The 24,046-nt window shown below is 40.9% G+C and overlaps 1 protein-coding gene across 1 annotated transcript; it reads right to left on the bottom strand.

The window, feature by feature from the left end:
- Nucleotides 1-3: 3 nt before the first annotated feature.
- Nucleotides 4-24,046, bottom strand: tubgcp6 (tubulin gamma complex component 6). The gene is made up of 25 exons (XM_026175360.1): nucleotides 23,713-24,046; nucleotides 22,515-23,320; nucleotides 22,186-22,349; nucleotides 21,364-21,577; nucleotides 19,880-20,038; nucleotides 19,427-19,548; nucleotides 19,205-19,268; nucleotides 18,994-19,103; nucleotides 18,756-18,847; nucleotides 16,591-16,730; nucleotides 14,560-14,709; nucleotides 12,993-13,074; nucleotides 12,260-12,348; nucleotides 11,988-12,103; nucleotides 10,815-10,953; nucleotides 10,691-10,738; nucleotides 8,734-10,546; nucleotides 8,135-8,296; nucleotides 5,685-5,853; nucleotides 4,850-4,991; nucleotides 3,044-3,238; nucleotides 2,317-2,449; nucleotides 1,397-1,610; nucleotides 711-904; nucleotides 4-503 (listed from the first exon to the last, which is right to left on the bottom strand). Exons 2-25 carry the CDS (start codon nucleotides 23,298-23,300, stop codon nucleotides 412-414), a joined length of 5,589 nt encoding a protein of 1,862 aa, XP_026031145.1. The 5' UTR covers nucleotides 23,301-23,320; nucleotides 23,713-24,046; the 3' UTR covers nucleotides 4-411.

Below are 24,046 nucleotides of genomic sequence, written 5' to 3'. Positions count from 1 at the left end.
ACATCCAGAGAATAGAGATTTTATTTAGAAAAGCATCTGCTGTAGCATGTACATTTACCTGACACTTATAGTTTTTAAAAATATACACAGCTGTGTGCACACCTCAGCAAGTGATGTATTACAATAGTGTCATCTCAGTCTCGCTCACACTCTCTCTCTCTCTCTTTCTCACACACACACGCAAGGCAGGCAGCACAGATTTATTCAAAAGCTGTTTTTAATTATTCAAGTACATATTAAATTCTGCACACTGATTCAGGACGAATGCCTAAAAACTTTTGAGTGTCACAGCTATGTCCTATAATATACTGCAGGCAGGATTTAAAAGTATTTTGGTCATGAAATGAAGGTGTAAAAAAATAATTACAGACATATTAAACCCACTTTTTAGAAGAAAGGATTCCTTTAAGATCATGAGTCTTTGTAGTAGTTGTTGAAGTTGATGCGAAGCAGGAAATCTTCTAAATGTGGTTGATAGCCTCTGTTCACCAGCTTGGTCACCACTGAGAGAAGAAAGGAAGAGACATTTTTTAATGCTTTACACTCAATGAAACCAGTTTTTCAGCAAAGTCAAAAATACTAAGACTGCACAGACTAACTTATTTATTGATGCCTCACGTGAACCCCTAACAAACCTCTTTGAGCTTAGAAGGAAGATAAACAAGCTGAACTTTCATTCATACAGACAAAACAACATTCCCTGGCCTTACCTTTGAAAAGAAAGTGAGAGTAATACTTGAAGGTATTGTACGACTGCTGCATGGCAATGAAGCTTGGGTGCACTGCCTCCCCCTGCTGTTTGTCCCAGGGCTGTGCAATTAGCTGGGCCCGAAACTTGAGGATCAGGCTGAAGATGCTGTGGATGATGTTCATGACCGGAGCTGCTTTCTCCGTCAGCAAACCCCTGGAGAGGCGACGAGTGCAAAGTTTAAGAGACATGACAAGAAACTTCGGAATGACTTTCAGACGGGCTGAAGTTCGACAAATACGAGTGTGATACTGACAACCTCTCCTAATGAGATTAAATCTTTCATGGAGTTCGAGTTAGCCTCAGATTCAGCTGGAATTTTAATTAACTTGTTACGTGGAGGTTTAATTAATTTTAGATGAAATTATGGGAGCTAAATGCTACTTTGACATGCTTTGCCCGTACAGAGCCTCAAGAAATGTTGTTAATCTGCTGAACTGCAGCTGTGATCACTCAAAAGGCTGATTTTTGTTGTTGAAAAATGTATTTCATTCAGAATTTTTGATCTTGTTTTAAATTATTTCTTGACCTCTTAAAATAAATAAATTCGCCCAAAAACTAGTACCTAATCTATGCATAGTCAACAGAAAAATCAAACGGCAATAATTACTTAAGCGGCATTTCCCCATTTGCAGTTCCAGCACTCACCTGAAGATGGCTCTGTTGAGGTAGTCTGCATGTGTACGGTGGATGGCATCTAGGTCGTTGGCAGTGGCCAATTTGGCTGTGAACTCACTCCAGGACACTTGCAGGATTTGATTAGCGATGTATCCCTGTATCACCTTGACAAAATGCTGCATCTCGTGTCTGTACAGCTGCAGCTGACGGAACTGCACCGAGCGACCTGCGCCTTTCACCAGCGCTGAGAGACACAAAGGCCATCAGAACAAGTTATGCTCAGTGCTGCAAGGACCTAGAACATAAACATCTGCTGGTTACAGACTCTGACACGCAAGGATTTGTGGCTGGTATCAAATCAATGCAATAATCAAAGCCTCCAGGCTCTCTGTATTCTCTTAGTGTAACAAAAGGCTATTACAGCTGACTTTGGGCTCTGGGAACTTGTAGCAATCATCTTTTTTTGTTGTTTTGTTTTGACTTTTTGACAAAAAGTCAATATATATAAATCATTACAGAAAATAACTGATAGCTGAAACTACATTTATGAAACAGACTTTGGTGGATTGTATTTCCTGCATGTGGGACATTCACCCAGTTTACAGATGAAAACTACTAAAGGATCTGCCTGAGTCATAATATTATTTCTGTATTATTAATATTAATTCATTTAGGGGTTTTTTTTATCCATCCTATCAGGACCTCCATTTATGTAGTCTACACTGACTTTAACTGATCAATATCACCTAACCCAGGGATGCACACGGTTTTACAACAATCCCACAGGTCTGAGGTTTGCTTTGTATAAATAAATAAAAAAATCTCAACATTCTCTTCCATGTATATTTTATAAACCACTGCAGCACAACAGGGGAGATTCTGAACTCTTGCTTCTCAGAGGTAACCTGGAGTTCAAGCTGGGTTCTGAATCAGCAGCTCTGTCCTCTCACCTGTTCTCTTGAGGTGAAACCAGACATCACGGAGGCTCCACACCATGTGTTTGAGCTGCAGCAGGAACGAAAACAGGCGGTTGTACTTGTTCATGCAGCTGTCTGTGATGATGATATTCAACGGCCAGTCGACCTGGGAGATGTTGCGAGAAAAAAAAGAAGAAAAAAATGTAACTGCTGTAAGGAAGAACGGCACGTGGAGCTTTGAGTGTGAAGGAAAAAGGAGCTGAGAAAAACAGGTAAAGAGAGAGTGATGGATGATGTGGGGGAGGAGAGGAAAAAGGTGTGAGTGCAGAGACGTTGACAGAGGAGGTGAGAGGATTGTGAAGTTAAGCCAGAGTGGTGAGAGAGAGGAGTTAGAGGTAGAAGAAAAATTGGGTGGAGAAATGTGCGGAAACAAAGCGAGAAGGACGAGGAGGGGAAGTGGGCCAGGACAGTTAAGACCTGAGATCCACCAAAAACAGGAAGAGTCTGAGAGCCAAAGGAGGGAACGAACACTCAGGGCAATATGTGCAGCATTAGTCATTGTGCATGTCACCTAAAAGACGCGACTCCAATCGATCTATGAAGTTGAACCATTTAAGTGTGTGATAAGCTCATTTTCCACACCCAAAGCAGTTTGTCAAAACATGACAGGCTGTCACAGTCAAGCTGCCACTCAGGCTGAGACAAGCACACCCATGCAAGGGTACTCGCTCATTTACCCCATTAAAACACTCAGCCTCACCTTGTAGCGCAGCTCCAAGCAGTTAAGAGAGTCCGGGGCATGTGGGTGGAAGGTCTCGGGGAGGAAGCGAAGTGCGAAGGTGAAGTTTCCAGCCAAAGGCGTGTCCCCGTGTAAGCTATACTGCAGGGCCTTGCTGAGGATGGAATTCAGGACTAAGGGAGTTAGGAGCTCGCCTGGGGTTTGGCCACTGGCCAGCTGGGTGGGAGATGGGGGAAAGAAGAAAAAAAAGTAATGTGTTGTTGGGGCGCATGTTCATATTTAGAAAGAGCTGATTGACTCATTTAGGGTAAAAAGGAGTGATAATAAGTGAAATCTGCATTTAAGCTGGATAAACAAAACCTTCTGTCTCGTGAGCGTCAAGAGACAGGTGTACCTGATCATTTCATCAGAAAGGCAAGAAGGTGTTAGCAAAGGCTGTGCTTGTTAATTCCTGGCAGGAAGAGGTTGAAGTAAAGAGTCTAGAAATATCACACTGATGCTTCGTGTGCTTCAAAACAAGCAAACAGGGATGGAATTGGATACAAATTGCTTACAAGGTTAAAAGTTAAACCTGCTTCTCTTTATGAACGAGCCCTAAAAGCTCTAAACAGAAAAGCACAACAGCATCACCGCTGTGATATTCTTGAGATTTATGAAATATTAAATATTTTGCAAACCTAATTTTGTATTCGGATGTTTGAAAATGGTTCGCAGTACTGCACGGCCACCTTTATAAAGATTTGTACAACTTTGCTCACAGCAGATGAGCAGAACTTCAGCATTAGTGTTCAAGGTAAATCCTAATAGACGCTCCACTTTTGTGCAGAATCGTCTTTTTCATTTAAGTCCATTAAAGATCTTAACAAGCTCCCGACCAATTTGAAAAATGTAGGTTTTTAATATCTCTTCTCATCATCCAAAAAACTGTCCACACGAATCACCGAGCGCTCATCTTTTTAAAACCTTTTACAGCTTTTTCAGCCACGTAAGTACTGAGAGCATAGTCTGGCTTTGAATGTAAAGTGGACATGAAGATTTTATAATGTGTATGTGTTTTGTTGGTGGTGTGGTGCTGGACAGTTTTTAAGATTTCATGAATATAATATTATTTTGTTGTGCTTTTATTTAACGTTTATAGTTTATTTGTTATTGTGTCCACCTGTCCAGAGACTGCAGATGAACAAACACCAACTCCTAAAAAGAAATCTGGCTCTTTAACTGCTAAATACTCCAATAAATGTACTATCCACTTGCTATGTTAGCATGCAGTTAGCAAACAGTGGTATTTTAGACATTTTTAAAATAGAAAAAGCTCCCTCCAACCCCCATATATACATGTAGTCACCAAGTCTATTACTAATATCAAAATATTGATCTGATGCAGCTTTTTGGAAATTGGGTTATTGCAATTTACATGAGCGATGTTGTGAGATTATATGTGACAGAACCACAGTGCACACACAGGCTCCAGGGTACTAAATCACATTTGCAGGAGGACATACGAACCCTTAGAAACTGACCCTCTGGGTAATGAGGCAAGAAACGACTGCTATCTAACTGTGGCGTATACATTCTAAAACTGTGGCTGTTTAGAGTTATAAATGACCGGGGAATTTTCAAGGTTACCCGTGCCTGCTTTTTACAAGCAGACAACATTTAATACATGCAGCATAAATAAAACAAAATAAAAATAAAAATTCCCAAATGGACCTTGCTCTGAGATTCTCTTTCCTGTCCGCTGCTAGAATTCAACACCAGAGAGAAAGAGACAACCAGCCCATTTCAAATAAAGACAACAAAAAGATATGAAGCACAAAAGAGCGTCACCTTCTCAAACAGCAGATCGCTGAGGGACTGCGCAAATTCGCCGTCCTCCATCAGCAGGAAGTGGCGCAGCGCCTCGAAGTGTCTTTCCACACCGAGCTCCACAAAAAAGTAGTCCACCACGGCCTTGTTCACTAAAGATACACTGGGAATGGAAGGTGAGGAAAGGAATGACTAAGTTAAGTTGAGAAAAGTTTGTGCTGACTTGCAAATTTCATACAGGTTGTAGACAGTACAGGCATCAACCCTACTGAAGCTCGGAGAATATACCAGCATATTATTTTTCACCCCGTGGATGGCTTTCTATGTGGCATTACTTTAAATCGTCTCTCAGCAATTCACATTTATAAAACAGTCTGATTGTGAGAAGGTTCTCTTTCACTCAGAAGTTAGCAAGGAAGAGTCAAAAATAGATTTCTGTCAAACTCCACTGCATTGTCTATGCATGGAATAAAAATGTGTTAATAAAAATTACGAGCTAACACTAAATATTCGGCACTCTTTCTGTGTGCAGTGAGGGATGAGAAAGCCATTTCTTTTACACACAAAGGCTTGACTGCATGGGGTGCAGGAACACTGCAGGTGAAGACTGACAAGCTTGTCTGGAGTTCTGATGGAATCTTAAAATGGATGAAAGGCAATAAGAATTTAAATTATTCCTGCAGCTCCGAATATATACTCGACTACAGCTTAAGTGGCCTGAATAGAATCTATGAAAACTCACACTTGCATTTCTCTAAACATTGTATTTGGCTTTAAACACAGACACTCGGTACTCACTTGTTAAGGATGTTATTACCATTTTCTAACACAAACTCTTTTTTTTCCAGACACTCACTGTGTGATGAGCGGTGCAGTCACAGAGTGTTTTATAAGGACTGGCAGGGAAACCATCTCGCTGAGTTGGACAGCTGTGGTGTCTGTGGCTCTGTGGAGTGTGGGGTCCACAGGAAGGCCCCAGGGGCCCCGAGTTACCTGCTTCAGCAGCTGACACGTAGGGGAAGAAGCTGTGAGAGAGAGATGACAGGCATGCCGCTGAGGAAATATCACTCTGACGACTGCAAACAACAGTGCCGTGCCTCAAAGTGTAAAAAAAGACCCAGAGTCATTTAAGTAGGTGAAAATGGACTCAAGCAAAATGTATTTTTCAAACATTTAACCCTCTCAAGGCAGGCGTTGCTGATTTGCAACAGTTAAAAACTAACAACCTGATTACCCCACATACATATTTTATGAGTTTTTTTACTCAGAAGTACCACTGCAGGACTTGGTTGTGCATTAGCAACAAAAAGTTTAATTTGAGCCTGAGAGGGTTAAGCTGTTATGAACCAAATGATTAATCAACTTATTGAGAACCAAAGCCTATAAATGAATATTGCTTATACTTGTTTGTTACAGCCACTGAGCTACTACCTTAACTCTTTACCTATTGAAAGCCTCCTAGCAGTAACCTTTATATCTGTTTTCTGAACTGAGCTGTTTCTCTCATATTTCAGGCCTGCTTATGGACCAAAATGAGAAATCCAGAAACTATTCTAGTGGTCGTCAAACCACATTTTTATTGATATATACAGAGGTGTCAAAACCCATCATTAAGGATCCTGGGGAGGACATCAAATCTTCTTTATAGGGGTAAAGAGTTCAAGGTGCTCTGTAATGCTCATTTCCAGCTCCATATTAATAATATTGAAGTTGGTATCTTATACTGTGCCTCTGTCATCTTCTGAGAGAAACCTTAAGGCTGCTCTTTCAAAGAGCCTATTTTCTTCTGCCCGTTTGGCCATTACAAAGTTGGAAAAGCAGGTGAGTGGGGCTTCCACGGTCACAACCACCAGCTCCATCCCTCTGTGACATCACAAAGGTCCAGGAGTAGAAAAATGTGTCAGTAACTGAGTGTTGAAAGTTGTCTGAAGTTTAGCTTTTAGGCTTACTGGGATTATTTGCACATATGCTGACCTTATTATTTGAAACTTTTGGGAGTAACCATTTATTTGTACATATAGGATTAAAATGAAGGAAAAGTAAATTGGGTCTAATTAAAAATTATTCAGAATATATACAATTACCATCACTTTGATTTTCTTGAAAAGCTATAGCATTTACTGCAAGTTGATCCTGTCATTTTGGGGGTTTTCCGTAGCCTCATATCTTTCATAAAACTTCCTAAATTATTGCTCCTGACTTTGCTCAGTGGTGTGGAACACGTATTTGTCTGAGTAGATTTCCATGACTGATTTCACAGTAACTCCAGAAACAGGGATGAATAATAGCAGCATGACTGAATGTTGAACACAGAGTGAACAAGACAGGATATTACTCCACCGAGCCACGAGGCATCCCACCCGAGCATAAAGCAGACCTTTATGAAATATTACTGCTTTTTATGCAAACCTTTGCTTGCTGATGGAGCAAATATTCAACAGCCTCTGGATTTGCAACAGTCCTGAACATGTAAAAATAATTGTTTTAATTTACATCAAGTATGTACCACAAGACTAGGCTGTTACACATTTTCACTTCTTTGCAATTTGAAATGATGTTTTAAAAAGATGTGCCCAAGGCCTACTTGGCGTAGGCTGCAGCTATTTTAATTTCTACAAGAACAGATTAGCCTTAAAGTGCTTCATGTGCTGAGTTTCATCTCATTTTCAGCAAAAAGAAAAACATAGCAGTTTTAAAGGAATTATTTGTGGTTCGTTAATGGCACAAATTAATATAAATAGTATTAAAAATGGAGAGTAAAAAAAGCTCTCTTATAAAATGAAAAGACAAAAGCACATTCATTATTATAAATTGTTGATATTTACAGCACTTCTGTGAGTGCCGTTCATGTAAAATTTTGAAACAAACCTTTTTCAGCTACTCGCTAAGTATAGACAGATAGGCAGGCAGATTAGATACACAGATAGATAAGCTTATTATTTGAATGCACTGAAAATGCATTTGAAAAGGTTTTATAAAACAAAATCCTACAAGCCATAAATTGAAAATATTCTCTTGGGCACAAAAACATCAATGAGCCATTTAAATAGGAACAAACTGTTTCCGTTTTGCTGCTGTGCTGGATTTTGAATGCCAAGTACAAACTGATCAATTACACCATATGCACCTACATTATGTTACCTCTTATCCACAACACACAAAGGAGATGCCACGAGATGTGGCCAGAAATACTGTTCCACCCCACCCCTCCACCCCCACCCCTATACAAGTCGCACTTCACTTTGCCCTCAATAAACAAGTCCCAAAGGAGCCGTTCATTTCGAGCCCTTGATATTTTCAACTAACCCATTAGGTTGTAGCAGTCCTCATACTGTTCCATCTGGTATTGGGCAGCCAAAGCCAAGAGGTATTCCTGCTCGGACTTTTCTCCAGGGGACAACCCTAAACAGGTTGTCCAGGACCCCATGCCCTCAGCCAGCTGCTCACTGGGGCATTCTGACACAAAACCTAAGGAGAAGTGTAGACTAATTACTTTTTACAAAGAAAGAACATAATTTGCAGTGACGTCTCAATTTACACTACATGAAAAACACTTTACACTTCCAGCTTTTCACACCTTCATGCAAAGAGTCAGGTGACACAAATTTTGCCGTTACAATAAAACGGTGATTATGCTAAGCTTCACATGAAAATGCTAATGTGAAAACAGGGTTAACAGGGGTAATACACTTCAGATATACTACTTAATACCCCACTACAAGCCCCGAGACAACAACGTGGATACAAGGAATAATAATTTTGCAAATGAACACTAAAGAGCTTGGGTTCAATTTTATATCCTCAGAGTTCGTAACATCTTAAAAATTACTGAGTGTAACATGTGGTTAATTACATGAATGTCACAACAGAATGTGTATGTGTATAACACAGGCTTTGTTTCGTACCTTTGTTGTATTCATTGCCCTTTACTTTCTGCTGATTTCCAGTTTCTTTGTCCTTCACCACACATCCAACACCAAGTGAAGAATCTGATGAGTGTCCATAAGTACTGCCTGGCAATGGGGCAGGTTGTGGCTCAGTCCCCAACACCACACAGCCTATCCCCAGTGTCGAATCAGACGAGTGTCCATAGCTGCTGCCTGGCAGCGGTGATGGAAGCGGTTCACTTTGAGAAACAACACATCCAACACCTAAATTTGAGTCTGAAGAATGGCCGTGGGCACTGCCGGGCAGAGGAGACCGCTTGGGCTCATCTCCTGAAACTACACACCCAACACCTAACGCTGAGTCTGATGAGTGTCCGTAAGAGCTTCCAGGCAAAGGCGACAAGGATGGTTCTGCTCCAGATACCAGACAACCTGGCTGAAGGGTGCTGTCTGAAGCGTGCCCGTGCTTACTCCAACGAGGTTTTGCTTCGGGAACGTTGGACACAAACTCACCAACCTTTATATTTGCGTCAGAGGAATGACCGTGGATGCTGGGAGCAGGGAGTGGTACAACAATCTCCGATACATTTTCTCCAACTTGAATATGAGCATCTGAACTGTGCCCGTGAACACTGGGCGAAGGTAGAGGGGAAACTACATCTGGAATGAGTTCCCCAACTTTTATGTGGGCATCTGAGACGTGGCCGTGGACATTTGGAGTAGGAAGAGGAGCGACAAACTCTGAAACGTTTTCCCCAATTTTGACGTGAGCATCGGAAGCGTGACCATGGACGCTAGGAGAAGGTACAGGAGCATCGACTTCTGAAACATGACCTCCAATTTTGATGTGTGAATCTGATGCATGGCCGTGGATGTTCTGCGAGGGAAGTGCAGCAGTTACCTCTGATACATACTGTCCAATCTTTATGTGAGCATCAGAGGAATGTCCATGGATGGTGGGTGAAGTTTGACTGACATCTGAATGAGGACTGGAGAGAGGCCTGTGAAAGTCTGGCAAAGGAATATTTTTTCCATCTTTATTGTGTGTGTCTGAGCTTTGCTCTTTAGCGCCTGTCTCCTGTGGCTCCATGCCACCATCATCAGAAAGACTTGTCAGGACTTTGTGATCACCTTGGTCACCTTGCACAGTTGTAGTGGAAAGAGCCTTGTTAACCACGTCATCTTTGGATTGTCTGTCTTCTGGTTTACTTTCGAGAATCCCTGTTTCTGCATCCTGTTGGAGTATAGGTGTAGATTCCTTTTGTTCGTTGCCTGTATTTGAGCCACTCTCATCCACCTGCTGTGCTGAGGCTTGTGAAGGTTGCGCGCACACACTGCTCTTTTCAGACTCCTCTGGGGTGTGCAGGCCTAGAGAGCTGGACTGAGAGGCTCCGGCTAGCAGGCTAGTTTTGGTTACAGTTTCCTGGATTTGAGGAATTTTCTCTTCAGAGGAGATGTGAAAGGAGTGGTTTTGGATCATGTCAGGCAGGACTACAGGTCCCCAGCGGGGCCTGGGCTGGACTGACGCTTGGCCAGTGATACCCTCAAGTGGACTAAAGGGGGCACTGAAGTCATAGTCTACTAGTGGAACTGTAGGACAGGCTTTGGGTAGGTCAGAGCCAATCTCCTGTAGAGCCATATCTACCTGCTGACTCTGAGACTTCGGAGACTTGGGAAGAAAGTCACCGATGTCAATTTCCTCAGATAAGAGGGCAGGGTCCGCTGTAACCTGTGCAATCTTTGGCGAAGGCAGATCGTGTGGTGGTGATACAGCTTCAGATTCTTGAGCCTTTGTTGTCTGCTGCTCTGACAGCTCCTGGGTGGGAAATTCCTGTCAAGATATGTTAACAATTCAATATTATGTTTCTGGAACACACATCAAGTGACATGAAGTGAAAAAAGACTGGATGTTCAAAAACTAGCTTGTTGTTTGTCGTGGAGGAATCTGTTGTGCTGAGGGAGCAGGTGACATTACTTCCAAATGAGGTCTCTCCTGACCCAAGGGATATTTTTCCAGTATGGCCTGGAAACAAATCACAAAAGGTTCGGTTACAAAGTTTTGGTTACATGTCTTTGTTTTCTATTCATTTGTAACAAACCTGAGTTTTTTGCCCGTCATCCCTGAAAAAGTGAGCACGAGCTTCATCGAGTCTCATTCGCTGCACTCTCCACATGGCTCGTCTCTCTCTGCGAGCTGCTTCCTCCGATAGACGGCTGTACTGAGCGATCAGCTCCTTCCTAGAATTAAATAAATGGAAAAAAGAATGTTAAAGTAGCTGAAGGTCTTATCCTCAGTCGCTTACTGAAGTCTGCAATAAATGCTTGTATAAATGGCCCTGCCATTCCCGAACTGACCATTAAGTGATTTTTTTTATATTTGTGCTAACGTTTTATTCATATTTGTGCATGACTGTGATGTATCCAAAATGTTTGCCCCACCTGAGCTTGTGGTTTAGAGGGACTCTGAGAGTACTGGTAACCTGTGTGCTTATAATACGTGTTGGCTTTAATTAGAACTAAATTCCTCAACAAACTACAGGCAATTAATCAGTAAGACCTGCAAAAACATGAAACCTGTGCTTTCCTTGACAAAAGCCTTATTTATCCACACATGAAAAGAATTTAGTTTTTTGCCTAGCACAGCAAGAACTGCAGCTGTTTCTCAGATTTACAGTGTACATATTATTTATTACTACAATTTGCACGACTGTCTTGGATCTTTGTTTTTATTCTTCTTTAACATAAACTAATTTTATTTTAATCACTGTTGTATATTTAACAGTTATTAAATCATACAATATAAAGCATCACTATGCATCTGTGGGACCTTTAACTGTGTTGTTTATTTATTGTAGACTGCACTACTTTTTTATTCTTCATCCTGCAGCTGAAACACAATAATTTCCCTTGTGGGATCAAAAAAGTATCCGTTTATCTATCTATCTATCTATCTATGGACAGTTAGAAGGTATTTATATTTTGAATAATGCAAAGGTTGCACCAAGGGAGAAGTAAGGATGTGAACTGTTTGGAGGAAAAGCTGTAGATGACAGGTGTTTTTTTTTTAAGCTATGGTACCCTCTGATCTCGGCCATGTCATTGTAGTAAATAAAAGCTTAGTGTTCACATTATTTGCTCATGGTGCTGAATCAGTTATGGAAATTTGGCACATTAAAACACGGGACACAGAACTGATGTCCCATCATGTTTGCATGAGTAGGTTGATATAGTTTTTTCAAATAAAATCTTAACAGCTGTAAAGGCAGTCAGACCTAGCTCTCTGCTCCAGCTGCTCCTCCAAAGCTTGAAGTCTCTTTTCTCTGTCCCTCAGCTCTCTGGCAAAGCTGAAGTCATCCTCCTCCTGCTTCTTCTTGGCTGCACTTCTCCACTGGCACCACACGCACATACATCATTACTGTTTATCACATGGTCTTTTCTTACTATCTGAGGATCACATGCAATACCTGACAATACACAGTTTAATCTAGGCACTCCTATTCACACACTTTTTTTTACCCTCTCTCTCTCTTTCATGTCTTACTACCTCTTGCTCCTGCTCCAGGTGCTGTTTCAGTTCCTCAAAACGCTCCCTCTTCTTGGCCTCCTCAGCCAGACGTTGTGACACCTGGCGCCCTACAGGAGGCGGGGGAGATAACAGTGAGCTGTTTACCCCTCCACACACACAGAAAAGTACATAACATTCTTGTCTGCCTCTCGCACACACTTAAACAAGACAACATCACCATCTGCCCCATATAAACAAACTCAAATATGCCCGTGCCAAGACACGCAAAGCGCATCAGGCTGAACACTCCCCCCCCCCACCCAGCCACCACTGCCCCCCAACAGTGCCACACATCCTCTGAAGTAATAAATGATGTGAAGAGTGAGAGCTAAACTGTGCAAGTGATGATTAGATTTCACAACCCATGGTACTGGAAAGTATTCAAAGCCTTCCTCACTGCAATTGCCCCATGCATCTCCTCTGCTCTCCCGAGGGGTGGGAATGGAGCTGAAGGAAGCTCTCGCATTTAGCAATCAACAAGCGAATCAGGCTTATACTTAGAGTTGAGCCATTTGTTAAAGGTATACCCAGCAGGATGTGGGTTATGCATGTACGTCACGCAGTATATAAAATTCTACTTACAGTGTATGTATGTGTGTGTGTGTGTGTGTGTGTGTGTGTGTGTGTGTGTGTGTGTGTGTGTGTGTGTGTGTGTGTGTGTGTGTGTGTGTGTGTGTGTGTGTGTGTGTGTGTGTATAAATGTTACACTGACCGCGGATGCTCTCCAGGGTTTTGGCTGCTGACTCTCTGACCTGATTGATCAGCTCCTGGCGTGCCTGCTCTGCCCTCAGGGCCTAACAATAGACAGAAAAAAAAATATCATCATTAACAAAGATCTACGTCCCTGCCCTGTCTCTCACCTCTCCTCCCCCTCCTCAGCCAGAGGCTCACACAAGATCCGCCATACAAGCCAGGTTGTTACACTAAATCAAGTACAAGCTCGAGACTTCATCCACATCATTTTAATGACTGGCTGCTGAAATCCTCTGTACTTGAAGAGCAGTGCCACTTTGATGGATTGTGTAATGTAAAAGTAAAAAAAAAAAAAGCGGAAAAAAAAAGTTCTCCTTTCTCTTTGACTTACAGGACAAGACCTGTAATCAAACACTGTATATAAAAGATGGACACACCCTCTGGATCTAAAAAGCATAGAAGGAATTTCTGTAAAAAGATCATTGTCTGGATATGAATTTGCTGAATCACAGAACAAGATTTTAAGCAGTGGAAGCGTCCTGGTTTCTGTTTTTCAGTCTGATTACTACTAACCAATCCTGGCTTTCTTGGCATGCAGGCTAACAGTCAGCAAAAACTTTGGACTGTATTTGCTTAACTGCAATCCTGAAACCATCAACTGCTATTTGACAGTAATCACAGTTTCCATAAGTTTAGTAAAACTAAATTACATTTTTTTTTAGTTTATTAGTGTAATCTGCCTAAGGAGGATGTATTAAGACTGAGTCAACTGCCTTCCCAAACTGTTGTGTTTGTATTGAAATATCTATTAAATTTACTCCAGCTGGTAGTGTAAGACTGCACACCTTTGGACCAAGAGTCGCAAGTTCAACTCCCGCCCGGCAGTGGTATCTAGTAAGGGTCCTGGCTATTCCCCCCATGCTAAAACCGAGCCCTGAAATGGTGCAGCCATGTCTGCAGCCTGTCTGCTTGGAACATTTCACTACATGTTGTACTCTGTATGATAGCGTATGTGACAAATAAAGGTTCTTTGTTGTTGTTGTCCAGAAATGGAAACCAAACTGAATTGAAACAAAAGGTAAATAAAGACTGAAATGAATTAATGAAACAAAAATACAAAACTAAACTGTGTTCACAGATTAATGTGAAAGAACCCTAAATCTGCATATACTGTTCATTTGGGAATAGACAGCCCCATGTAGTCCAGTGTAACTATTGTGTAAGTCTGCAGTATCCTCATTTTTTAGTCAGATACAACCCCCTGTTGTTGTATTCCGTTTCAAAAACCTAGCGAGACAACTGCCAAAACGCCAAACTTAGGCTTTAAATGCTAGTCCACAAACCAATGGATGGCATCTTGGTGGCTATGTCCATATAAATATGGACTACATATAGTCTATGGTAATGATTTGTCTTGTTAAAGTTTCTTTTTCACTGCCTTGACTCTAGGCTATATAGCTGAAAAGCTCTCATAAATGTAACTGATGATTTTGAGCAATGAGAAAATCTCAGACTCAGAAAAAAAGAAGAAGAAAAACACATCACAGACATCTAAGATACACAAGAATATCCATGTGTGTCATTACTTGTTCCTCCCTGCTGATAGCACTGTGCTTTGCAATTCTCTCCATGCGTCCACGATACACTGCACAGTCTCTCTCAATCTCCTCCACCTCCTGGAGAGAGAAGGTGACAGCGATGCGGGGTACTGGCAGCTCCGACCAGCAGATGTAGTGCTGTGGACACACAGTTGACAGAATCTTAGTATCATAAAAAGAGGGGAAAAAAATTTCACGGATCAATTCGGATGACTCATTTGGTGGATTTTGACATATTTTATAACCCCAGAGTTTCTTTCATATTAAAATATGTGTTACCAGCTGTCTGAAAATGTAACTCATTTTTACAGCTACCAGCACAACACAAACTAGCAATGAATTTAGGATGATGTTGAAGACCGGTATGGGAATGAATTTGAAATAGAAGCTATGCAATGACCTGGTTATGGTGGTGCTGCTTCTAATTAAAAAAAAAAAATCAAAGTGTTCATTATTCCATCATACAAATCTGTTATACTGTGTTTAACGAAGAAAGCATAATGCAGACACTGTAACTGGCCTTGTTCCCGTTTATGATCTTATGACTGCATGGGATTAAATCAGAGTCAAACCTTCAGAAACTGTATTAATTACTGCCAAAATTGAAAAACTAAAATGGATATCAAAAGATCCCCTGGCCCCAAGACTTCAGAAATGAATAATTACATTGCCTGTGACATAAGACACTTCACAAAATATGGAGAGTTGTTTTTTTTTGTTTTTTTTGTTTTATCTAAATCACACCGTGCCTCTTGTGCGTTTGATTGTTTCATGTAATTATGTTACCATGAATCAGTTTTTGTACTTTTATTCAAATATGTATGGTTTCCTTTGTGCGCTTGTTTTGCATATCGGTTTTATGCTGTACATTGCATTACGCATTTCATTCAGAAGATAACGGTAACAAAGTATTTCTTTAATTAAAGACATGGATTCATGTGCCATATCAGCTAGTAAGCACATTAATGCCCATCACTTCACTCTTGTGTTTTTAATCCATAAATTCTTCCTAGGTATTGATAACTACCCTGCAGGCTAGAAAGACTCAAGCATCAGGGGAAAGAACAGAGAGAGGAAAAGTTACAGAATGCCAATTAGAAACAAAGGTCCTACAGCTTAGGTCATGGAGGTCAGACTGTAAAAAACATCATGCTGGGCAATCAGCAGGTAGGGAAGTTATGCAAAATACATTTTCATGAAAACTTCACCACTTTACTGATTTTTCCCCTGGTTTGCTATATAAGTGATTCATTTACTTACAATTTAAGTTCTTTTTGGTCAAATGTGAAAACTTTCTACATTCTCTTGTTATGATACTAAAGTGAATGAATTTGAAGCTTCAACTCCTGGTTGACAAGAGGCGGACCAATTTACTGGCAGGCTAATCTTTTTCAATTTATCAGGATGTGTATTTATGATGGTTAATAAATGTAAGGAAGAGAAAGAACAACCACCCTTCAACCATGTTGACGGTGCATAGTTTGTCCACCAAAGAACACTCTGTCAGTGTACATACGACTAATGAAAACCATTGGAGAATATTTTTGACAACCAGCTGAGTGATTTAAAAAGTAATATTTCATGATACCTAGGACACCAATAGCAATATTATTCTTTCCAAAGCAGGAGTCAAACATGAGTATGGAAGATGAAAAATCTGCCTGACAATAACAGGAAATGTATCACAATTCTGATGACAGCATATTAATAAAGTTTCAAAGAGACCACGTTCCCATCTGTTGCAGTAATGATTGTTTTTTCCACTATTTCTGGCCAGTATGGAGTTTCAAGTGAATAGAATTTGTACTGTGGCATTTATAATCAAGCACATACAGCCAGTTCAATTGATATCAACAGCAATAACAGAGGAAAAATGGCTAGGTACTTTTAACCATTTCTCAACATGTTTTCTGTATTTACAAGACTCAAAAATTCTATACTGGGCAAATTAAGAAGGCTATCTACGTTATATGTATGTATATCTACATAAATGTGGATCTGTGAATGTGCAAAACAAACCTGTGGGCAGCAGATTTTGAGGAAGTTGATAGTCTTTCCACACACATACACATCATTGGCAATGTGTCTCAAGAAGACTGGCACACAATCCTCCACATCCTTTGAGATCAGAGTGTAGCCTTGGACCCAGAAGTGTTTGTCTGCAGGAATTCAAAGATGTCTATTACATGTTGTCCTACAATTTAGAGTAAGTAGTTTTCGTGGTCCATTATGCCTCTTATAACAGCACATCGTACCCGGCACTGAAACATCTTAAAAGCAATGGTGGTGGAGTAATACCCAGCCCATGCTGGGGCTGAAACTTTTCCTTATTAGTATGACTTACGGGGCATGGCAAAACTCTGGCTGCTTGAATTAACTCTTGGAAATTGTTAGCTCTTAGCTCAGTGATCCTCAGCAAAAAGTATAAGAGAACATGAATGCACGAGGCTTCCAGAGCTCTTTACAGAAAGCCCGCGGCTTGCCAAGAAAGCTTAGCTGCTGATTGCTTCCTTGGCCGATGGAGTTCGAGGAGAACAATGACATTTGTGTGTCCTCCAAAAAAGCAAGAGTGTGAAGTGCAGAGGTTCGCTGCAGGAGTTGATGAGGTGTAGCCGATGAGCAAATGGACCTGTTAGTCAGACAAAGCTGAGGTGGTGGTCTGACCTTGAATGGGGTGTTGCATGACGTACAATATTTGGACAGTCTTGATTCATGTAGCAGTATATATATGGAGTAACTGTCAAAATGGAAATAAAAAGAAATGTATACAAAAATGTTTACAAAAAACGAATAAACTAAAATGGGATGCTTTCACGTACAATTCTGCCTGGCTAACAATTTAAAAACCAGAGAACCAAAAATCAGCAAAATCCAAAAGTTGATACCATCAAACGGCAAACATTTTTTTCTTACCCGAATAATTAAATTATCAGCCAATTAACAAAAATATTTAGTGGTTAATCATCTGTTCAACTGACTAATCAATCACTCAGTGACTGGACTGACACACATATCTTCATACACGTCACTACCAAGCACAATCTCATACACACACTCACGCACACCTTCATGCACCAACGTACTTTTTGCACAATACTCACTCTTTTGCACATCTATTGCACTTTTGCGTCCTCACTGTCTTGTGTCTGTATCGTTGCGCTCTGTCTGGTGTTGCACTGTCTTTGTTATGTTTTTTTGCAATTTTTGCACATTGCACTTTATGTAGTCCTGCATTGATTGTCTGTTATACATCATATGTAGCACCATGGTTTGGAGGAACGTTGTCTCGTTTCACTGTTTACTGTACCACTGCATGGTTGGCATGGTTGCCACTTGACTAATATTCAATTATTCTCAAATGATTCGGTGAGATTTGAACCCTGGCCTTTTTCTTTTTTTTTTTTTTTTTTTAATTGTTTTTTTTCTGATCCTTTAAGGACTACACCCAGGGACTACTGTTAACAATAAAAAAATAATATATAGCTGTTCATCTTCTGATAATAGCAACAACAATCAAATGACAGATAAGCTACAACAACATTTGTATTTAGTAAACAGCTATTGTAATGTTTATTTTTCAAGTTTTGATATTAATGAAATTAAAGCCATTACACAATACAGATAAGATGACCACAGATGAAAAATTAGACATGACAATGAAAAGCAGTGTGAGCAAAGCAACATACAGAGACACACAAAGTCCCTCAGATCCTGCAGAGTACAAACGAGTCTATTTTGGCCTCAAAGCCTCTTTGGTCTCTTCTGGTCTCCCCAAGGGATCAAGTCATTAATAAAGTCATTAATTTTTCTGGAAGCAAAAAATAAATTCAGCAGGTCCATGTGTGTCCATGGCAATTAAACCAGAACCAGAATAGTTGTACCAGCTAAAAAGAATAAAGGACCACTACTTATTTGTATGGCTTACTGAGTGAAGATATCTCTGGTTCTTCCAGCTGGGGTATCTGATTCAGTTTCCCACTGATTATCGTGCAATAACGTCATGACAGCTTTTATAGACACAAGGACAAATCCTACTAGGCAACAAACGCTGTAATAAAATCTATTTTTTTCTGCTCAACTATGTATCTGGCAGGTTTTTCATTTTCAGAGCCTGGAGACCGAAGCCAAGGTTTTGATACGGCGACATGTGTGTATATGTGTGTGCAAGTACTGTGTCTCCTCACCTCTGTAGCTAAGGTATTCCTCATTGACCTGGATCATGAACTCTCCATAAACATCACGAAACACGCCACTGTACACCCAGTCAGACACAAACCTAAGTGAGGCACAGAAAAACAAAACAAAATAGTGGTGTCACTCTTAGACAGATTTATCAACCATTTAGCTATATCACTAAAATAATATAGGATATATTTTGCTGTTTTCAGGATGCCTGTCTGCACGGGGCGCATAGAAACTGACCGTGTATAAGGTTCACAGCTGCTCTTCAGCAACGAAAGAAGAACAGGGTAGTTCTCGTTGCTGCAGTTATTCTGTGCTTCATTGTACAGGTAGGACAGCAGTTTAACACCCTGAGGAGAGCCACACGGCACTAAGCTGACAACTCATCTGATAGGCTAAACACAACTGTGATAGAAGACATATTGCAGTTTGCAGATAAAAGAGCACTCACCACAGGGAAGGTGGCCTGGCCTGCACCCAAAGGCCCATCCACACAGCACAGTTCTGACAGGTATCTTAGATTAAAAGAAAGCAAAGCATTTTTGATTTGCTGATATTTACATCAAGGTCCTCTTTGAAAGGATATGGCTGTACTGTCAACTAAGTGAGGTGGAGGTTCAAAATGACAAAGTTAACACCAGAAAACCAGCGTGTAAAAAGCATTTGACCTCACCTGAGTTGGCGACCCACTTTGCGGAAGAGAAAGCCAATGGTCAGCAGGCTAAGAGTGGGTGGCGTACTAAGAACGCAAGCCCTGTAGTAATGCAGATACTTCCTCAAGCCACCGGTAAAAGCCTAAGAGATGGAATATATGTTCACAGATTAAAATGCATGTGGACTTCTTTCTGTGTTGGATTTTGTTGCCTGCTATGGACTGCTTCATTTAGGGCACTTTAATTTTTTTCTTTCCCTGTTTTTATATATTATATAATATTTTTAGACGTATTTATTTATTTTGCTGCGTACGCAAATAAGATGCTCATGTGTTTGTCTCAAAGTGCCCATTCAGGAAGATTATTTCCAATTTCTGAACACAACACTATTAACAACAGTACAATGCAAGCAGAGAACTTAGAGGAAATAATTTGCAGCGTTAGTGGTATTAACGATGCTTATGCAAACATACCTGGAAGACTAAGCCCTTCTTGTCAGCACTCTGCAGAGAAAAGCGGCTGAGCCTCAAATAATAGGTGCCGTACTGGGCCAATTCCCCCAAGAGACGAGACACGCTCTCTGGAGAGGCTCCTGACACACACACACCGGGCCTGACGTCAAACTGAACACTCTAAGAAGGGAAACGCATATTGACAGATGGTGGACAAAACACAATAAATAACTGTACAGTCTAATAAAATCCAATAAAACAGCCCGGCAGCAAAGACTGTCTTTAGTGCATTCGATATTGAATTTTGCCAAGGCTGTAGAAGAGTCACGTCCATGGTGATTTTTGAAGGCACGGCTTCTGCTGGTATTATTTTAGACTGCATCACATAATCTGCTGTGTGTTATTTTTGTTATTTTTTTCTTTCACATTGATTTTTTTTTATAGAGATATTTACAGTACTTCAAGACAGCACACATCTGGGGGCCTTGATCCACAGCCTTGATTGCACTTGCAGTAAAGAAAACACCTATGTAACTATAGAAACAAAATTTGACCTCAAGGCAACCCAATGAAGGAGGCAGGACTCACTTAGATAACAATATACACATACACATATATACAATATATTCTTTATATAGTTTCAAAAAACCAAAAGTGGGCGAGGGTGATGATTATTTATTTGGTTTGCCAATTTTATGAGAATACATTTAATTTCCTTGCACTGCCATATGCCCCTAATGCATTCTGCCGTCATTTATAGCCATCCTTGTTTCTCTCCTCTGCTCCGGCTTCACTGTGTGTAAAACCACTCACCATAAGCACAGAGCAGGGCAATGAAGCAAAGTAAAGATTGCATTACTCGAGTTGAAGACAACTCGCCACATTACTGCAACTGCACAAAAAGCTTCCCAGCAAATGTTAATCTGCGTAAAACAACAGGGGCAAATGACTGAGATTTGTCGTTATAACAAAGAAGGAAGTGGGAAAAGCTATGTCTGCCCCGTACCCCCTGGGGCCCCACCAGCAGCAGTCAGCCAAAGGGAAACACTGATGTTAATCATAAAAATATGCCGGAGAGTCAAGATAAGGAATTGAGAAGTAAACAAGATAAGTAGGATGCACTTTATGTTGTAAAAATAAGTATAATCTTCCGACAAAAAATAAGAATTTAATGGGAAACAAACTACCAGCAGAGCTCCCCTGGGTTTTTGTGTTCAGAATTAGGAATATTTTATTTTATTTCATGATCATTTAATCAGGCAGCTGACTTAAGCATACACTTCACACTGTTACATTTTATGAGTCAGTACAGCTTGTTTATATGCACGAATTTCCCATTATATCACATTCCAGCTTCTCCTTTTAATCTGTTTTTCTATTTGTAGCATGTCACGGCGCTTTTAGTTACTTTTATCACTTCTGCCTGACAGACTACTAAAAAACAAAAAAAAACAAAAAACAAATAAAGTGCATTTTAGAGACTAATAAAAGATAACGAACTGCACCTGGTTGAGAGGAAAAGTAGTAGAAGCCACTCCAATCAGGACGTTAAGGAGATCAGACACCAGTTGCTTCTGGGAGTCCAGGGGTAAGGGGAGGACAGGAGACGGTGTGCTCGTGCTCACCACCCTCATTTCACCCTCCCAAAGCCGATAGAGCTGATCAAAGGCCTCCCTGCCTCCCTCTGTTAGATAGAAAGACTCCCTTTTTCCAGGTGGGCTAGTGAGACAAACGAGGCATTCAGTTCAGTTTTCCAGAGGGAAGAAAAATACAAAACCCAAAAAAACTAAGCAAGTGGGCCTCTCCAATACCTTGATGACTCTGTAGTTAATAGTGTATGTGTCATTATGTCATTTTCTAAACTAAAGGCTTTGGTTTTATTCAGGATACTCTTGAATTCAGTATCTACCAGCTAAAGTGGATTTCTGTTCATTTATATGTCACAGATTTTGTTGTCATTTAACATTTAGATGTTTATTTATATTAAACCTCACAACCCAAACACAGACTGGTTTATTTTTTTCAAAAATGCTTTTTTTCCACATTTTCATTAGTTTGGCATCTTCGGTCTTACAAAAACGTAAGCAAGCTTCTATGATTCAATCTATCATTATTTATATTTTTTTCAGCTTTTTCTGGCATTTTATAGACCCATCAATTATTTCAAAAAGGCAGAACAATAAAACTATGAAAAGAATCAGTAGTTGCTCTCATATTATAGTGAGGAACTAGATTTACAACTGTTAGTGGGTTACAGCTGTTTTTTTTTTAAATACGAAAAGAAGTTTGGCATGCTTACAGCATAATCAAATTGACACATCACTTACCAGCCAACAGACTCCCAGCAGCGGCGTCTTCCAGGCTCAAATGTGCGTAGAGCCTCCCAGATATCAAAGTCTGGAATGGGGCTAGGCTCTGACTGAGAGTCTGGGGTCAGGTTGGAGGCTGACTGGAAGCCCTCATCTTCACACTGATCTAAACAAGGAGGCACCTGCAGAGAACAACAAAGAGAGAGTGCATAAAGCAATGCAAAGATAAATTATTTAAATCAAACACTGTGCAAATATGAATACGCTGAGCTGCTGAAGTGGACATATGATAAAACAGCCTAAGCTAAACTAAATATATTACTTAAGGATATAATATGGTGTCTTACTCGTATCGCCAACCCTGTTACATCAATATTACTGGGGATTGGAGGCAGATCTAGTCTTATGTCCATGTCTGAGGTGCGAGTGTGCTGGAGTGCTCCAAACAGGGTCAGCCTGGTCTCCTTTTCAAATCTTTCTTCTGCTTCTAGTTTTGTTCTCAAAGTTAGCAGTCCTGTGCCAGGTGGAGCATCCATCAGCCTCTGAGTTCCATACAGACTCTCCAAAGTCCCCCATTCCTCCCCACACACCAGACCCCATGCCCGGGCCTCCAGCCTCTGCAAGTCCTCACTTTGGTAGCTCCATGGTTGAGGCATCCGCAGCACAGGCCTCTCTCTTCTCATATAGTCCCTGCTGAACGAGGTAGGGGGAGGAGGTGCCGACCCAGCAAGGTTCACAAGAAGGTCAAGGACTGCATCCACTTCCTTCAAACCAGAGTATTCTCCCTCCGGCAGCCTCCCGAGCTGCTCTTCCAGCCTTTCTGCTTCCTCTCGACAGCCAGCCACACGTAAATCAAAACATATCATCAAGACTTTATTTCTCGGTGGTGTATTAGCTGTGGCACTCAGTCCTGGTGCAGGTCCTTTGGTGCCATCTTGAAACAGGTTAGACAGGAGGGCACCGTAGGCACGTTTTTTAAGAGCCCTGTGGAAACTTTCTCTTGAGACTCCTCCCAGTGCTCTGCGCTTCCATGACACCCCAGAAAGGCTGCAGTCACACAGGGCACTCAGCAGTTCAGTGATGCTGCTGCTGGTACAGCTGGGCATCATGCAGTTGTTAAGGCTTGGGTTCATGGTAGCTCTCTTGCCTCAGCCTGTATGAGTAAAACAAACAAGTTTTAGGTGATTGCTTTTAGAACAACTGTAACTATAACAGACGTTTTCCTAACAACACATAGACATCAGACAATAACTCAGTCCAACCAACACTGGTAGACATATTACTGTTGAATACTTCCTTTATAAACCACAGTATACGTACGTGTGTGCGTATGTATCCTATACATAGTGCGCTTACTCTGGCTGTTTTTATATGTATACTGTGTCAGCTAACTAGCATCACCGTTAGCCTTATTAGCTAACGTTTGAGATATCAAACGGCATGTTTTTGTTTCTTTAGCAAGCCCTGTGCTGTTCCGAGCTAAAACTATATTTCCTTCTTGTAGTTTTCTATCTTCTTGGTATAGTATTATATGTATTAATTCACCTGAAAATTTGAACCTTGCATCCACCTCCAGCGACTCCTCCCGTGCATGCTACCGTTTGTTGTGACCAATGTACCTCTGCATCGATTAGCCTTCCAACTACGTTTAAGCGCAATAACAGTCGGACCAATTATATATTTATTTCGATTTTGTTTTTGTTTTTTTACTTCAGCTACAAATTAATATGCAGTGTTGCTGCACTTAGGAGCTAAAAGCAAGCTAGGCGCCTCATTCATCTTCCATCGTCCGCCGCAAGGAAACAAGAAACAGTAGATCTGCCTCCCCCTGTCTCTGATTGGACAATCAAGTTCTCCTCTGCAAACGACTGGCTAATGA

The sequence above is a fragment of the Astatotilapia calliptera genome, chromosome 7 (assembly GCF_900246225.1).
Source record: "Astatotilapia calliptera chromosome 7, fAstCal1.2, whole genome shotgun sequence".
Lineage (NCBI taxonomy): Eukaryota > Metazoa > Chordata > Actinopteri > Cichliformes > Cichlidae > Astatotilapia > Astatotilapia calliptera.
Note: the sequence above shows the minus strand (reverse complement) of the source record. Positions and strands in the feature narration are given on the sequence as shown.